Source organism: Neospora caninum, chromosome Ib (assembly GCF_000208865.1).
Source record: "Neospora caninum Liverpool complete genome, chromosome Ib".
In the NCBI taxonomy this organism is placed as follows: Eukaryota; Apicomplexa; class Conoidasida; order Eucoccidiorida; family Sarcocystidae; genus Neospora; species Neospora caninum.
In genome coordinates this window covers 1,523,099-1,538,180 of record NC_018386.1, presented here as the reverse complement: position 1 = coordinate 1,538,180, position 15,082 = coordinate 1,523,099, and the positions used below count along the sequence as shown (strand labels likewise).

At 56.1% G+C, this 15,082-nt stretch overlaps 1 protein-coding gene across 1 annotated transcript; it reads right to left on the bottom strand.

Moving 5' to 3' along the window:
- Positions 1-218: 218 nt before the first annotated feature.
- On the bottom strand, positions 219-14,519 carry NCLIV_004210 (putative gamma-tubulin complex component 4; the record flags this gene model as incomplete). Its single annotated transcript, XM_003879923.1, has 22 exons — positions 219-314; positions 917-1,104; positions 1,600-1,982; positions 2,358-2,453; positions 2,902-2,981; positions 3,249-3,468; positions 3,834-3,928; positions 4,247-4,373; positions 4,618-4,674; positions 5,106-5,423; positions 5,879-6,010; positions 6,484-6,527; positions 7,009-7,180; positions 8,014-8,236; positions 8,607-8,780; positions 9,223-9,469; positions 9,789-9,954; positions 10,328-11,261; positions 11,615-11,705; positions 11,857-11,928; positions 12,364-12,987; positions 13,941-14,519. The coding sequence occupies 22 exons, from the start codon at positions 14,517-14,519 to the stop codon at positions 219-221; spliced, it is 5,118 nt and encodes a 1,705-aa protein (XP_003879972.1).
- Positions 14,520-15,082: the final 563 nt, after the last annotated feature.

The window sequence follows — 15,082 nt, the reverse complement described above, 5'->3', positions numbered from 1 at the left end:
CACTCATACAAAGTGCATGGAATACTGCTGTCACCCGTATTAACAGCGCGCGCATCCTACTACTCAGATGCTAGTATGATCAGGACCATTGTTCGAGGAGTCTACCATATCGAACCGTGTACATATATTCGGAAACCGTTTCCACGCGAACGACGGTTTCACCGTTCAGAAACTGTAATAGTGTTTGTTGGTGATGCACAGCAGTAAGGGACGCAGGGCTACTTGAACAGATGGTGAATGCCGTAGCAGGACAGCTGGAAGTGACTGGTGATCTTGTCGCCCAAAGAAGCGAGGAGGATAACTGTGTTGTTTCCCTTTATACGTCGACGCGAAGTCAATGATCGTGAATCTAAAAGATTGGAAAAGAACCTGAGGTGGCTTCTCAGAGGCGCTGGCATCCCCGTTTTAAAAACACCGTCACTATTTCACCTACAGGCGCTGGAACTTGGTGACTCTCTGCTTCCCGCGTGTCTACGCATGCACCTATGTGTAACTTTCGACGCTCATGTTCCTGCGTCTTCCTCCAAGTCTGAATCGTCAGCAGCATCGCCGGCAAACCGGGGCCTTTCAAAGCGTCCCACAGCGCCGTAGCATCAAACATGAGGGGAAAGAAAGCAGAACGCGACTCAACCACAGAGACGCGCCTCCAGTGAAGATCCTGTGCCAAGCGAACCGATAAACAGGAAAGAGACAAACAGACCTGCGGAGAGAATCACATCCCCCATACCCATTTCTTTTCTCGTATAGAGAGACAGGGAGCGGGAAGACGCTCATGTGCGCCGATTCCATCCAAAACAAGCAAACAGCAGAAACACAAACAGCGTTAGGACAAATGCGACTGGCCATGTTGATACTGAAGAAGTCTTCGTTGCGCGGCACGCTCGCGCGCTTCTCGCAGGGCGGCTCTTGCCCGTACCTGCAAGTCTGTATAAAACGCATCTCGGTCTCCTCTCTCACAGCTTTCTCCGTCCTCAGCTGCGTGCACACTCGCTCGGACACAGGAGTCAAAGTGACCGTTGGGCTCCTCGAGTCCTTCTCGCTCCCCGCCACTCCGCCTGCGTGCTCCTTCTGGTGCCAAAACAAACAGGGGATCTTCTGTCAGTCCTGCAGACGCAGAAAAGCGCGACGACACTTGTCGCAGGACGCCCGCCGTCCTGCCTTCAACAGGTCGTGCACCTTCACCGAACACCCGGTCCTCTTGACAACTTCTCCGTTCACTCTCTGCTCCGCCACTCTCTGGAAAAGAAACGAACAGCGGCGCCGGGAGAGGAGGCGTTACCAATCTGCGAGACGAAGAACCCTGATTCGAAGCAACAGAGGAAGGAAGCCGACGCGAGACCATGGAGGAGGAAACGGAAGGTTGGCTGGGGGCCGGAGTCTCAGCCGGACGCAGCACTCGCAGTCTCTGCATCGAAGTTTGTGGGTGTCCAGATGGCGGGTAAGCTAGCGGATGACGAAGGACGACCGGATCTCGGTCTCTCACGCTGGCATCATTCTCCGCTCCAGAAACCACTTCTGGTCTCGTTCGCCTCGCCGCCCTGTCGTACCCATATGCTCGCTGCTCTGAACCCAAACCTCGACTTTGAAGAAAATACGAACCGAGCACGTCTTCCTCTTCCTCTTCTCTCTCTTCTGCCTCTTCCTCTTCTCTCTCTTCTGCCTCTTCCTCTTCTCTCTCTTCTGCCTCTTCCTCTTCTCTCTCTTCTGCCTCTTCCTCTTCTCTCTCTTCTGCCTCTTCTGCATGCGGTGGCTGTCCAGGTCGCGGCGTCCCCGGGCGGCGGGGCCTTCCTTCTCTCACAGCACACCGAGCGCGCCGCTGCCTCGCTTTGAAGACTTGCAGAGCCGCAGCCGACGCAGCCAAGGCCGAGGCGCCTCTCGTTGGATCAATGCGCGAAGAAGCGCACGCAGGAGACTGCAGCGAATGGGCCACAGGCTCGTGTCTTCGACTCGCGAGGTCGGAAAAGAAACCATTGAAGTCAAAGCTGGCGAAACAGAGGACACGCAGCCACCACGAGAAAAACACGCATGTAAGAGGATATTCGTCCGAACGTGGAGAGACAACGTCACACGCGGAGCCGGCGTTAAGATCCAGATTCCAAAGATAAAAGGGACAGACGCCTGACCCCCGTGGAGAGTCCCCGTTCACTTTGCTGTTTGCTCCCTTTGGTCGAGTGGCAGTCGAAACGTCACGCAAAAGTTCTTCCCACTCAGCTTCCGCCCAGTCGCCTCTTTGTTTCCTGCACGCCGTTTCTCGGGTGTTCGCGACGGGTCGAGCTCTTCCTTTCGACTCTGCTCCTGTTGCCACGCTTCCCCGTTTCGTTCTCTGTTCCTCCAGAAGAAAAACGACATTTACGTACTCGACCATGAGAGCGTCGAGCTGCGCATGCAGCGGATTCTGGCGAATGGCCGCGAGCTCCGCGAAAAACGCCAAGACTCCCTGGTGCAGGCCGTCTCTGGAAAGAAGAGAAAATTCGGCGGAGAGAGCGACGTCGGGGAAATCCGCAGAGGAAAGATGAAGGCGAGACGCAGGAAGACACGAGGAGACAGACTGGACGAAGAAAGGGTCGGATGGCGAAAACCGATGAAGACAAGTCGACGGAGACGAGACAGAGAGACGGGGGAAGGCGAGAGAGCACTCTGGGAGAGGAGATCGGGGGAAACGGCAGTGGAGGAGAACGCGCGAGGCGGAGAGTCCAGATGGAGAGCGGGAAAACGAGAGCAAGCAAAGACAGCCACGAAAGAAGACATGGAAGGCAAGACTGCAGAGGTGCCGGAGACCAGCGCAAAAAGACTAAGCCCGAAACAGCAAATGTGAAGACTCGGCGAGAGCGCGAAAGGAGAAAGAAACGTGGAAACAAAGGGTGGAGATGGAAACTGAGAGCGCAATGCCAGGCAACTCACCGAATCGCGCGCAACTTTTGGCGAACAATTCGCCACTCCGCGGTGCTCATGACTGCCTCAGAGACGAGAGACCCGGAGACCTGCAGGACAAAGCCGCGAACTCCGCATTGTTCGCCCTGTTCCGTCTCCGTGATGGTCCTTTCTTTCACGTTGATTGACCGTTCTCTTTCTCTTCTCGCCCGCAGACGCCCGTCCTGCCCAGCTTGAAAAGATGGCCAGGTTGGCGCCTCTTCTCGTCTCCTCCGTTTCACCCGAATTGTCCGCTATGCCACCCAAGGGACGCGCCAAGGGATCCTTTTTCTCGCCGTCTCTCTGTGTCTCCTCTCCGTCTCGCCATCGCGACTTACCGAGTTCGAGAGATCCAGGGCGCTCTTCTCGCCGCCGGTTCGTCCTCTCGTGTCTCTCTGCGCGCGTCTCCATCGCTCTCTCTCTCCTCTCTGCGTACTCCTGACTGCAGCCGCTGTGTGGCGGTCGACGAGGAGCGCAAACACTTCGATGAAGCGCCTCACGGCGTGTAGGGAATGGAGGAACGGTCGCAGGAGCGAGGAAAGGCGCAGCCAGCACTTGCTGAAGAAGACAGAGAGAATCGACGCTCTTCGCTCTTGAAAATCCCGCGGAACAAACACCGCGAGCCAACGCACTGCGTTTGGTGCTAAAGGGATCCACACACATGTGGCTGACGGAGGAAAGCAGGCCGCGAGGATGAGCGTCTCGAAACGGAAGGCCGAGCACTACAGGGACATTTGAAATTTGGGCATCGGCTGGAGGGAAACCGCCAACCTAAGCGAAGCATTCCCGCAAAAAGAGCATCTTTCCGTGCGGCGGGCAGTCCGTGCGCGACACACACACACACAGGGGGGGGGGGGGGGCGAAAGGTACAAAAACCACGGGAATTGACCGCGTCTTTCCTGAAAAAGCCACCTAAAACCTACGAGGCAAGCTGAAGAAGGAAAGCGTCATGGCTGCACTTGACGAGCTCGAAGTCCTCGCTCTCGCGCACGACGTTCTGCAGCTGCCGGAACGCCGGCTGAAAACACAAGCAACCTACAGCTGTGTTTCGTGGACGCAAACACGCGACGAAATGGGAAAAGAGAGAAACCGTGGTTTGCGCTGGACACACCGTCACAAATTCCCGCCGCGGCAGCCGCTACATCGGCCGGGTCCTCCGAGCAGAATCCCGAGACGCGGCTCTTCTCTGCCTCCTCTCGCTCGCCTTTGCTTAGTCTGTTTCTCTCTCTTTCTTGCTTTGCCTCTCGCTCTGTGTCTCTTTTGCTCTCTTCCGCGTTTGTCCTTCTTCCGCGATTGTCCGTTTTTCGCCGCCCTCGACCTCCCCGCCTCGCCGCACCTGGACGACAACCGTGAGGAGATGGTGTAAGACGTGGCCGAGGAGGAAGGCCATGCGGGTCCGCAGCGTCCAGAGCATGTCCCAGCACGCGCTCTCCTCTTCGTCCCGATCTTCTGCGCCGGGAGGACTGCCGAACGAAGAGGGGGAGAGAGCGCGAGAGACGCCTTTCCCAGCACTGCGGCGTGGCCGCCACCGTCTGAAGGAGACAGGACAGCAGGGAGAGGAGACAGAAGACCAGACTGGGGTGTTTGAGGGCCCTCACAGGGAGGCGACCGGACGCACGGACTCTCAGGAAGAGCGTGGAGAGAAGGGGAAGAACCGGTACGGACAGCAAGAGCCTTGGAGACAGCCTCGACGCAGTCTGTCCTCACCGTTTCTGGATGAAGCCGGCGTCCAGCCACAGGCGCTGCAGCTCGTACTGGAGGTGTCTGTGAAGCAGCGAACGCGCGAAAACGGGTTGACAGCAGAGGCCGGTAGAGTTCGGTGTAAGGCTCGCGAAATGCCAGAGAGAAGCAACGCGGGGAGAGGCCATGAGAAACGCACAGCGCCTCGCGCCTTCGCGCGTCCGTCTAGACGCGGCTCCCGCGTCGACCCTGGAGTTTTTCACCCCGGACACGACCCCACGGTGGCCGGTGCCTCGAGGCGCGGTTTTTTTCAGAGGTACAAGGAGTTTCGAAAACAAAGCGGGAACTGCTGGAGAGACGAGAGCCGCCCATGGGAATTCGCCAGGTCGTCGCACATTGTGGTTTTCTGTTCGAGGAGCGAAGACGGCAGATGCGCCGTGCGTTCCCGCCCTAGACTTCCGGGGGGCTTCTGAGGAGGGCAAGGCGAGCGGCGCTAGCGTGTCTCTGCTCCCTACCTTTGCTCGAGAAGAAACTGGAAGAGGGCGTTGTAGCAGTCCAGGTTGCGCGTCGAAATGAGGAGTGGAGTCGGCCAGCGAGGAAGAAAGAGCAGCTGAAGCTGCTGCCAGAGATCTGCTTGGGTCGGGGGCCTTTTGCCCCGCTGAGACAGAGACCCGCTCTCTCGCGTCTCCCCGAATCCGTCAGAAAGCGACACACTCGAGGCAGCCGCGGCGGCGGACGCATGCGCAGGCGAGAGGGCGTCGGAGAAGAGGAGCGAAGGCAGCTGCAGCGGCGCGGGATGCGCTTCGTGGCTCCACTCTTGAACAACGACCGGGCTGGAGAAGAGAGAAAAAACGCAGCGCCGCGGGCCAGGGAACCCCAGGTGTGTGCGTGGCAGCAGTGCGAGGACGCGGTCGGGGGGAGGGACCACGGACGGAGACGTGGCGGAGGACACCGCAGAGACGAGCGTTTTTCGAAGGGAACGCAGAGGAGTGAAACGAAACGGTTCGCAAAAGGAGAAAGGCCCACTTATTCGTCGCGTTCGAAAAAGAACGCGATGGTTAGGGCCCTCTCCGTCTTCCTCCGAGGCTCCGCGCCGTGTCTCTCACGCGCACTGGAAGAACCCGACAGAAACAAGTCTCTGCACGATTCACCTCCCCCGCGAGGGAGGCGCGCTGCCGCCTCTTTTTTGTCTCCGAGAAAAAAAAATCCGCCCCGGGGACGCGTGACATAAGGTAGCTTTCGCGAGCAAAAGGAAGGAGTCGGTTCTCTTGCCACCCCCCAGTCTCACCAGTCACTCGCAGCCACGGCAACGCAGCCAGTCGGTTGCTCCGATGCCGTGCGTCCTCTGTCTCCTCTTTTCGCGAAAAACGGCGAGGAGGGCGACACACGATGCTGGTGGAAGAGAGGAACGCTGAAGAGCCTGAACGGCGACACAGAAACACCCCACGCGTGTCTCTGCACTGGCTCCTCTCGGTTTTCGTTCGCTGCCTCTGCCTGCAGCCAGCCGCCTGTCTCTCTGCGGAGTCCCCGCGTTCAGAGGCCCGCACCGGCTTCCTGACGACGCAGGATTTGCATCGAACAGATTCCTTGCATCGTCTCAGGCAGGTGTATGTCCTGCTCTCGAGCAGTGCAGCGCCTCGCGCGAAAAAGACTCGCGAAGCTTCGCGGTCACGCGCGTTCGTGTCTCTTGTTTCTTTGCTCCACACAGCCGAACCACGAGGAGCAGACGCGCCCCGAGCAGCGGCTGCGCGGGACGCCGGGAGAAGCGAACGGAAACAAAAACAGAGAAGCACAAGAGAGAGACCAGCGACGGAGACAGAAAGGGAGAGATTGGGGGCAGTGCGAAGGACGGGAACGGAGGCTCGAAGAAAATCGAAAGGAGAGCGAGATTACCCGACGAATGCTGCGCCTTGCTCCGTGGTCAAAACCTGAGAGAGCTAAGCACACAGCCAGGAAAAAAAAGCGACAAAAATCATGGAGCGGCCCCGTGTCCACTTCGCGATGGAAAGCGGAGACGGCTCGCCGAGCAGCAGGCTCGAAAATCATCTTACACGCCGCGCGCCACGCATCTCCGCCCAGACAGCGGGAAGAGAGGGGCGGAGTCCCAGAAGAACCGAACTGTTATGCTGACTCAAACAGTTCAGCCGAGGACCGCGGAGACAAGACCTGGCACAGCTTCACAAGGAAAGCGAACTGTCCAGTTTTTCTGTTTTGCACGCTCTCGAGGACAGCGCACTCTGGATAAAAGCGAAGTCGGCACAGCCGGCATGGCGGCAAACGGCGCAAACGGGCGCTCCTTCTTTTTAAGTCGACCTGAAGTCGGACGCGGGAGGATGCAAAAAAGAGAAATCTTGCCACAGGGAGAGAAAAAAAGGGAAATCATGATGGAAGAGGAGCCCGTGCTTTGACGGTGCTTACGTCAAACAGAGGGATGCGGAGAAGGGGAGACTCCTGATGTCGCTCACGAAGCGACGGCTGCTGGTACTTTTTCTCTTTTTCTGTCAGTCTTGCTCGAGTGTCCTCCTCCCCGGAGTCCGACGCCCGCTGGATGTACACCCGCAACTCGTGGTGTTCCGCCAGATAGTGCAGCCTGCCGAGACCCAGAAAAGACCACTAAAGATGAAGAGGAAGAAGAGAAGGAACTCGCGACGCGCGGCTCAACAGAAGACGGTCGCGAAGAAGGAAGCAGAGATGAAGGAAGAAGAACGAGAGAAGAAAAGGAGACGAAAGAGACAAAGAAAGATATGAAAAAGAAGAACGAGAAGGATGGAGAAAAGAAGCACAAGGAAAAGAACGGGAAAAAGAAGAGGAAGGAAAAGAAGGAGACGAAGAAAAGAGCGAATGAGAGGGAGATGAAGGAGGCGAATGAGAGGGAGATGATGAAGAGAGAGAAGAAAAGAGAGAAGAGAAAGACTGAGAAGAAGGAATAAAAAAGGAGAAGAGAGAGAAGAAAAGAGAGAAGAGAAAGACTGAGAAGAAGGAATAAAAAAGGAGAAGAGAGAGAAGAAAAGAGAGAAGAGAAAGACTGAGAAGAAGGAATAAAAAAGGAGAAGAGAGAGAAGAAAAGAGAGAAGAGAAAGAATGAGAAGAAGGAATAAAAAAGGAGAAGAGAGAGAAGGAGAGAGGTGCAAAGACAGAAGAAGGAAGAGGAGAAAAGAGGACGGCTGCTGAACGAACAGCGAGGAGAGAGTGGCGGTTGACACAGAGCAGAAAAGGAACGTGAAATGAGACGAGGAAAGTAAGAAAGGAGAGGTTACAGAAGAAGCTTTCGGTTGAAGAAGACGGAAACGATGAGGAAAACCACATGTTTTCGCTCGTCACCTTGTGTCGATTGCCCGTCGAGAAGGCATTCGTTTCCCGTCGGACAGCCAGCCCTGAGAACCACGTCTTTGCTTGTCCTCGATCTTTTCGCTTCTTCCTTACTTGAGTGTGAACAGCTCGTCTCCGAGATCCTCGCACGCGTGAAGTCGCCACACGCGCCGTGCCCGCTGAACCATGCAAACCTCCGGGAGCGAAGACGCTGCGTCGCCAGCGGCAGACTCCGAAGCAGAAAGAGACGCGTTGGGATTCGCGAAAGAGGAGAAAAGACCCGAAGCGGAGTCGGAGATGGCTTCCTGCTGGAAGGTGCTCTGGGTGTTTTTTCCTCCTGAACAGGAAGAAAGCAGACGCGCGACAGACAGCGAGGCCAGATACGAGATGCATCGGTGGGAGCTATCAGACATTTGATCCGCCCGTTTTCGTCCTTCGTGGGCCCTCAGCGTCTCTCGTCCTCTTCCTCTCGCTTTTTTCCAGTCCTTCGCTCTCTCTGCACACCCCACTCTCCTTTCCCCCTTGCAGCCGCTTGGTCGCATCCTCAACTTTCAAATGCGTCACTTTTCCTTCCCGACCCGTTCCCTTCTCTCCTTTCTTTTCTTTCTCGCCTCCCCCGCCTCTCGAACTCCTCCCTCTCCCCCAGATGGGTGCGCTCGACCTCTCGCCGACGTCTCTGAGCTTTCTGCTTCGCGCCGGAACCTCACCGAGGCAGACGGCGACTTCAGCGACGAGAACGGCTTCATCGTCGAGCCGCAACGCGCGCATCGACTCCGAGAAATCTCCTTCCTTCTCGGCCCCGCCGTCCTCGTCGATCTCCAGCGCCTGAAAGCTGCTGCGAGGAACTTTCGCGACACGCGCCTCCACAGCTATGCAGTCTCCTGCTCGGCCGCGAGAAAATGGAGACAAGGCACCCGCAAAGACACAGCGAGACTTGAGAAGGCAAAAAAACGGCCGTGGCACGGGGCCTTGAAGTCGGCGAGGTTCTAGGCGAAGTATATATATATATATATATATATATATATATATGGATTCCTGGGATCGATCGCTGCACTGAGCAAAAACGACGCTAGCATCATCAGGCAGAGAGGAGGCGACACAGCGAAAAAAAACGGCGAGAGACGAAATCCCGGAAAGAAGCCGGTTGCGGAGACACCGGAAAAGACGCACTGCAGAACGAAGACAAACACGGGGAGAAAAGACAGACCAGGAGACGAAGGAGACGAAACGGGACAAAGATCGAAACACCCCAGCGGCTGTCCCTCGCCTTTCCCTCTTTTGTTTTTTCTGCGCGCGGTGCTCCTTCCACTCTCGACTGCCTACCCGCTTCCGGCCAAAACAATGGACAGCCTGGGATGCACACGAGCGCTCTCTCCGGCTTCTCTGGAGAAGAGCGAGGAACAAGAGGGCGGAAAGACGCAGGCGTCTTCGAGCTCTGAAAGAGCACAGCGAATCCGCCGCCCAGCGGTCCCTGGAAGTCGAAAGAGACGGGCGAGTCCAAGCAGCGAGAAGCCTCCGTCGTCGGAGACGGGAGCGAAGACTGCGCCGAGACGCGGAATTGGACCGAGTGCTACAGGCAAACGCATACACTGGACGCCACCCGTGAAAGCGAGACGGCGGGAGAGGAGAGAGAGAAAGAGGCGAAACGAGGGGAGCAAGAGAGAAAGAGAAAGAGAGGAAGAGAAAGAGTGGGAGAAAGAGAACGAGAGGGAGCAGAGGGAAAAGCAAGGGGAAAGGGAAAGAGGAGAAGAAAGGGAGCGAGGGGAGTGGAGAGAGACACACTGAGAGACCGCGAGAGAGACTCTTTTGTGCAATTCTTTGTTGCTGCTGTCTCTCCACTTTACTCTACGTTTGACGCTTGCAGTCGACGCTTCTTTCTCATCTCGCACCTTGAAGCCGTGAGTGACGCTCTGCCTGTCCACATGAAGGCAAGCGCTGAGGGGACAGGTAGGCACCTCCTCCTCCGAGGCTCGACCCGACTGCGATCTTCTCTCTTCTCTTTGTCGAAGCCGCTCTCCGCCTTCCCCCAAAACCAAAAGGCCGCTCTCAAGCACTCTGACATGTTCGCAGAAAAACCCGCAGAAAAATCGCAGAAAAGATGTAAACATGCAAATGCACAGACACCCACACTCAACTCTCTCTCTCTATATATATATATATATATAAGTACATATATATATATATATATATGCACGCATATGTATAGATGTAGAGAGGGTACTACACGCAGGTAGACAGACGTGTAGCAAGATCTGTGTACTGCCACAGTTCAATATGTATGTATGTATGTATGTATGTATGTATGTATGTATATATATATATATATACGTATATGTGTACATGTGTGAATTGCCTGGAATTCTTGTCCCGTGTCTCTTGGTCTTTTGGGGTCTTTTCGTGGTTTCTCTCCGGCTTTTTTTGTCCGCACTTGGCCTGGCCTCGGAGGAGAAACTGAGCGCCGACTTGCAGGGCGTTTCCTTTCTCGCGATCGCCAGGGTGCTTCGCCTCCAAACGCCTCAAGCGAGCGGCGCGGCGACTCTCCGCGCAGAAATCTGTGACGTCGAAACCGCGCCCCAAAATGCGGAGTCGGAAGGAGCGGTGAACGGCTTCTGTCCAGTCTTCTTTTTTCCCGTGAGCGGCGTCAACCTTTCTGCGTTCGATGAAAAACCTGTTCTTTTCTTTCCCCTCTCGCGGTGCCAGCGCTGAGCCTCCCCGGGTCACGAGAGCCTCGCCGTCACACGAAACGGATCGCCTTTTCGCCGCGGCAGAAGAAGAGGGAGACGAGGAAGGATGAGAAGAAGAGGAACGGAGGGAGGACGCAGGTTGATTGGACCTAGCACATTTTGGCGTCGGCGGGCGGGTGGAGCCGGCGAACGAGGCCGACCGCGGAGAAACGGAAGCAAACCGAGGAGAGACGCAAGGCGTGGAGCCCACTGGCAACCCCGCAGGCCGTACTGGTGGTCGGTCTGCGCCGTCTTGAGGTTTGTATGCCCCTTCCTCTCCGTCTTTCCGTTTGTCGCCCACGGCCCTGGCTTCGTCCTCTTCGTCTTCCCCAGCGAGTCCAGAGACAGTCGTCGACCTGGACGACACGCCTTCAGCGCCGCCGTCTTCCTGCCTCTTCGGCGGTCCCCGCACCTCCACACGCCGCGAAATGACAGAGGAAGAAGAGGAAGAGGAGGAAGCAGAGGAAGCGGAAAACGCAATTTCTCCGATGGCCTGCTGCCACGACCGTCGCAGCTGAAGTTCGAAGGTGGTGGCGAGTCTTGAAGAGGGGACCAGAGCGAGGGCGGAAGAAAAAGAAGAGGGAAGGTGCCGCCGCGTGCATCGCGTTGCTGCGTCGAAGAACACTTGGAAAAAATGACCTGAAAAGAACAGAAAAAGCAGCGCGCCACGCTTCGTCTCTCGCTTCTCTCTTACTCTCGAAGGCACCCGGCTGTTTTTGTCTCTCTCCCAATCTCTCCTGAGCTGCCTCGCTGTCTCCAAACCTCCGGTCGTCTCCCTCAGTGGTCGCGCGACTCGTCTAAATCTCTCCGTGGAAATCTTCCTCGCGCAGCGGGGGATTTGTCTTTGACTGCCGGCGGTAATCGCGCTTTCGGGGAGCGCTCTCTTGCCGCACAGCCTCAAGAACGACTCTCGTCCGGAGTGTGAGATTCTGGCAGATGCACGTTTCCCTTGTCACCGGCAAGGCCGTGCTCTCCGTGAATGCAGGCATTACCGTGGCCGAGGAGGAAGAAATCGTGGAGGAGCAAAAGCTGGTCCTCGAGCGCTGCCTCTTCGGCGATCAGTTCCCACAACAGACGCCCCACCTGCGAAGAAGCGCGAAACGAGAGAAGGAACCGACAGAGCGAATAAGGGAAACTAAAACGAGAGAGAGCAGGGAAAAGGGGGAAAAGAGTAAAGCGACCGCTGACGGAGTGCGGAAGAAGAAAGAGAGCGAAACCGGGAAAGAAAACTTACGATGCGTCGAAGAATTTCTAGGCAAGGAAGGAGAACAGAAGCAGGCGACGAGGGGTGACGAAACGCCCGGCGCTGAAGAGGAAAAACCACAATTTCAAAAGAAAAATCCAAAACGCTGAGTGAACGGCGACCAAAGAGCGGTCTAAAAAAACACCCACAAAACGGACGCTCACTCTCGACCGTCTCTTCCTCCATCTTTTCTGCTCTCTCCTTTCCTCGTTCCTCTCCACATTGCCTTCTGTCCCTTGTTTCTCGTTGTTCGTCTCCACGTCTTCTCTCTGCCTTTTCTCTCTTATCTTTCTCTTTCTTCTCTTTGTTCTTATCGTCCTTCACCTCTTTCCGTCCCTTTCTTCTTCTCTTTCAAATCTCCTCGTGGCTTTCTCCCTTTCATCTTTCTCGCGTTTCGCTGCTCTCTTCTTCCGCTCCCGTCCTGTCTTTTCTTCACAACCACGTCGCCTCGTGTTTCGGCGCTGCCGCGTTTCTTCGCTCTTCCGTTTTCGATCTTACCATCCGCGCAATCAGCGGCTTCATCTGCTGCATTTGCGCCTCTCCCCAGCGCCCGCTTCGCGTCAGGATGCGAACGGCCTTGCCGATGAAGACGACCGTCCCGGCGGCTGCTGGCGGCAGAAGCGGCGCATGCACGTGCTTCTCGGGCTTTGAGGGAGCGAGGGAAGAACCCTGCGGCGAGAAAGAAGCGAGCGTCGGCGCGTGGAAACAACACGCAGGCAGTCGAAAAGAGACGAGCGAGAACGCACTCTCCCACTCCCAACAAAGCTGAGATGGAGACAAGGGCTGCGTGAGATCTTCATACAGAAAGAGCGAATCCACAGAGGACGAAGAAGAGGAAGAAGAGGCAGAAGAGGAAGAAGAGGAGCAAGAGGGAGAAGAGGAAGACAGAGCACGACACTGCGAAGAAGAGAGTGAGAGAGAAGACGCCGTTGGGGGGGCGGTTCGGCGTCTGGGCAGACGTTGTTGGTCCTGGCGCGTGTTCGCCAGAAGATCCGAGAAGATCGAGAAGGAAGAGGACGACGGAGAGAAGAATGAAGCGACGGGCACGAGAGACGAGCGGCGAGCGAGAAAAAACTCGCCGTAGGGATCCAGCAGCTGTCCCCCGAGGAGCCAAGAAACCAGCTGAAAACGGACCAGCAGAGAGACAGGAGGAAACAGTTGGCGAGAAAGGCCGAGAGAAAAGGAACACAGAGAACAGAGAAGACGCGCAAGGCAAGACGTCCCACCAGAGGCGAAGCAGCACAGGCGCGTCAAGGAAGAGACGGGACAAGAACCCGCTGTTTACACTTTCGGGAGATATCCACGTCGGCGTTGTCACTAAAGAAACCAAAGGCAACCAAATCGAAAGCCCTCCCCTCTGTTTTTGTTCCGGACAGACACAACCCTGCAAACTTGATTACATAACAAGGATGTACATTTATGTAAATGGCTATCGAACAGGAATGTACACATATGTGCATGCGCTTGTCTTGGTGTGCGAAAAATTGTGTTACTGAGTAGCTGTGGAAAAGCGAACTCTCCGCCGTCGATTTCGCGTTTTTGTTGGTCCAGCGTACTTGGAAAATGAAGACGTGGACGCACGCATCGAGCACCTGTCTGTACACCTGTTGAACGAGGGGGTTTCCGCTTCTGGTGCCGGACCAGAGAAGATCGAGCAATGGGCCGCACGGCAAAGACACGGTTCTCGACTTGTTCCTCTCCCTCTCTCTCCCGGATTCGTGGGAAACGCTTCGACTTGCGCTAGAGAGTGCGGAGGAGGCGGCGAAGGCGGAAGGGGAGTCGGACGGGACGCTGTACATCCGCGCGAGGCTGCGAACCTGCAAACAGGTCGCGAGAAAGAGAAACGGGAAAGAGGCGCGAGAAAGGTCAAGAGAAACAACTCAAGAAGAGAAAGAAGAGAGAGGAGAACGAGGAGCGGGAGAAAGAAGAGAGAGAGAAAGAAGAGAGAGGACGAGAGAAAAAGAAGAGAGAAACGGGAGAAGAGGGAAGAGGACCAGCAAGGGGAGCGCTAGGGAGCTGAGAGACGACTCGCGCGACTGGTGACTGTCCGTTGTGCCGTTTCCTTCGTTGTTTACCTTGGTGACAATCTCGTAGAGAGTCTCGAGTTTCTGTCGCTCTGTGGCGAGAAGAACGTAAACGGCTGAGAGAGGGAGGAGGGGTTGCAGCAGAACTTGCGACTCTATTTCCACGACTTTCGTCAGGTACTCTTGCACAGCCGTGTCCATGGCGCGCGCCAGCGCCGAGAAGTAAACGCCTTTAAAGAACTGTTCGCTCTCTCTCTCCGTCTCTGTCTCTTTCTCTCTCCCTGTCTCTTCCTCTCTCTGTTTCTCGTCTTGCCCCTCAGAAGGGGGGGGAAACGCAGAGACAGAGCTGTCTAGGGAGAAGGCCGCGGAGCCTTTCTGGACGCCGGAGATGAAATCTCGGACTTGAATGAGGTGGAACCCTGATACGACGATTCGGTTCAACAGCTCCTCTTCTGCAGGCGTGAAGAACGCCGACACATTCGGGTTGAGAAACAAACCCCCCGTTCGCGCGTTCTCGCCGGAAACAACTCGCGAAGATTCGCGGTAGGACAGGCCTTCGGGGCCAGGCGGCGCGTAGACAAAGACGTCCCCGGGAAGCCCCGCCAAGGCCATGAGCACTTCGTGCATCATTTTGCCAGAACGAAGAGAAAAGAGACAAAATGAGAGACGAAGGGAGAGATGAAGAGAGAGACGAAGGGAGAGATGAAGAGAGAGACGAAGGGAGAGATGAAGAGAGAGACGAAGGGAGAGATGAAGAGAGAGACGAAGGGAGAGATGAAGAGAGAGACGAAGGGAGAGATGAAGAGAGAGACGAAAGGAGAGACGAGAGGAGAGATGAAGGGAGAGATGAAGGGAGAGATGAAGAGAGAGAAGAAAGGAGAGACGAAGGGGGAGACGAAAGGAGAGATGAAGGGGGGAAAAGGCAAGGGAGCCGAACAGGAGGTGCGCCAGGCGGCAGAACGATGGCACACCGTACACGAATGAGGAAGCGAGGGAAAGGGAAACTCTGGTGAGGACGAGGAAAGAAAAGGAAGGAGAAAGACGAAAGACCAGCAAGAATGTTGCGCGTGTTTGCCGCCCTCTCTTGTCTTGTATCTACACCCTCTGGGTCTTGTTGCAGCCGAAGAGGTTCGACGGTTCGTCCTCGCTCTCGGCCTTCCCCAGCAAAAGTGTGTCAAGTGCAAGGAAGGAAG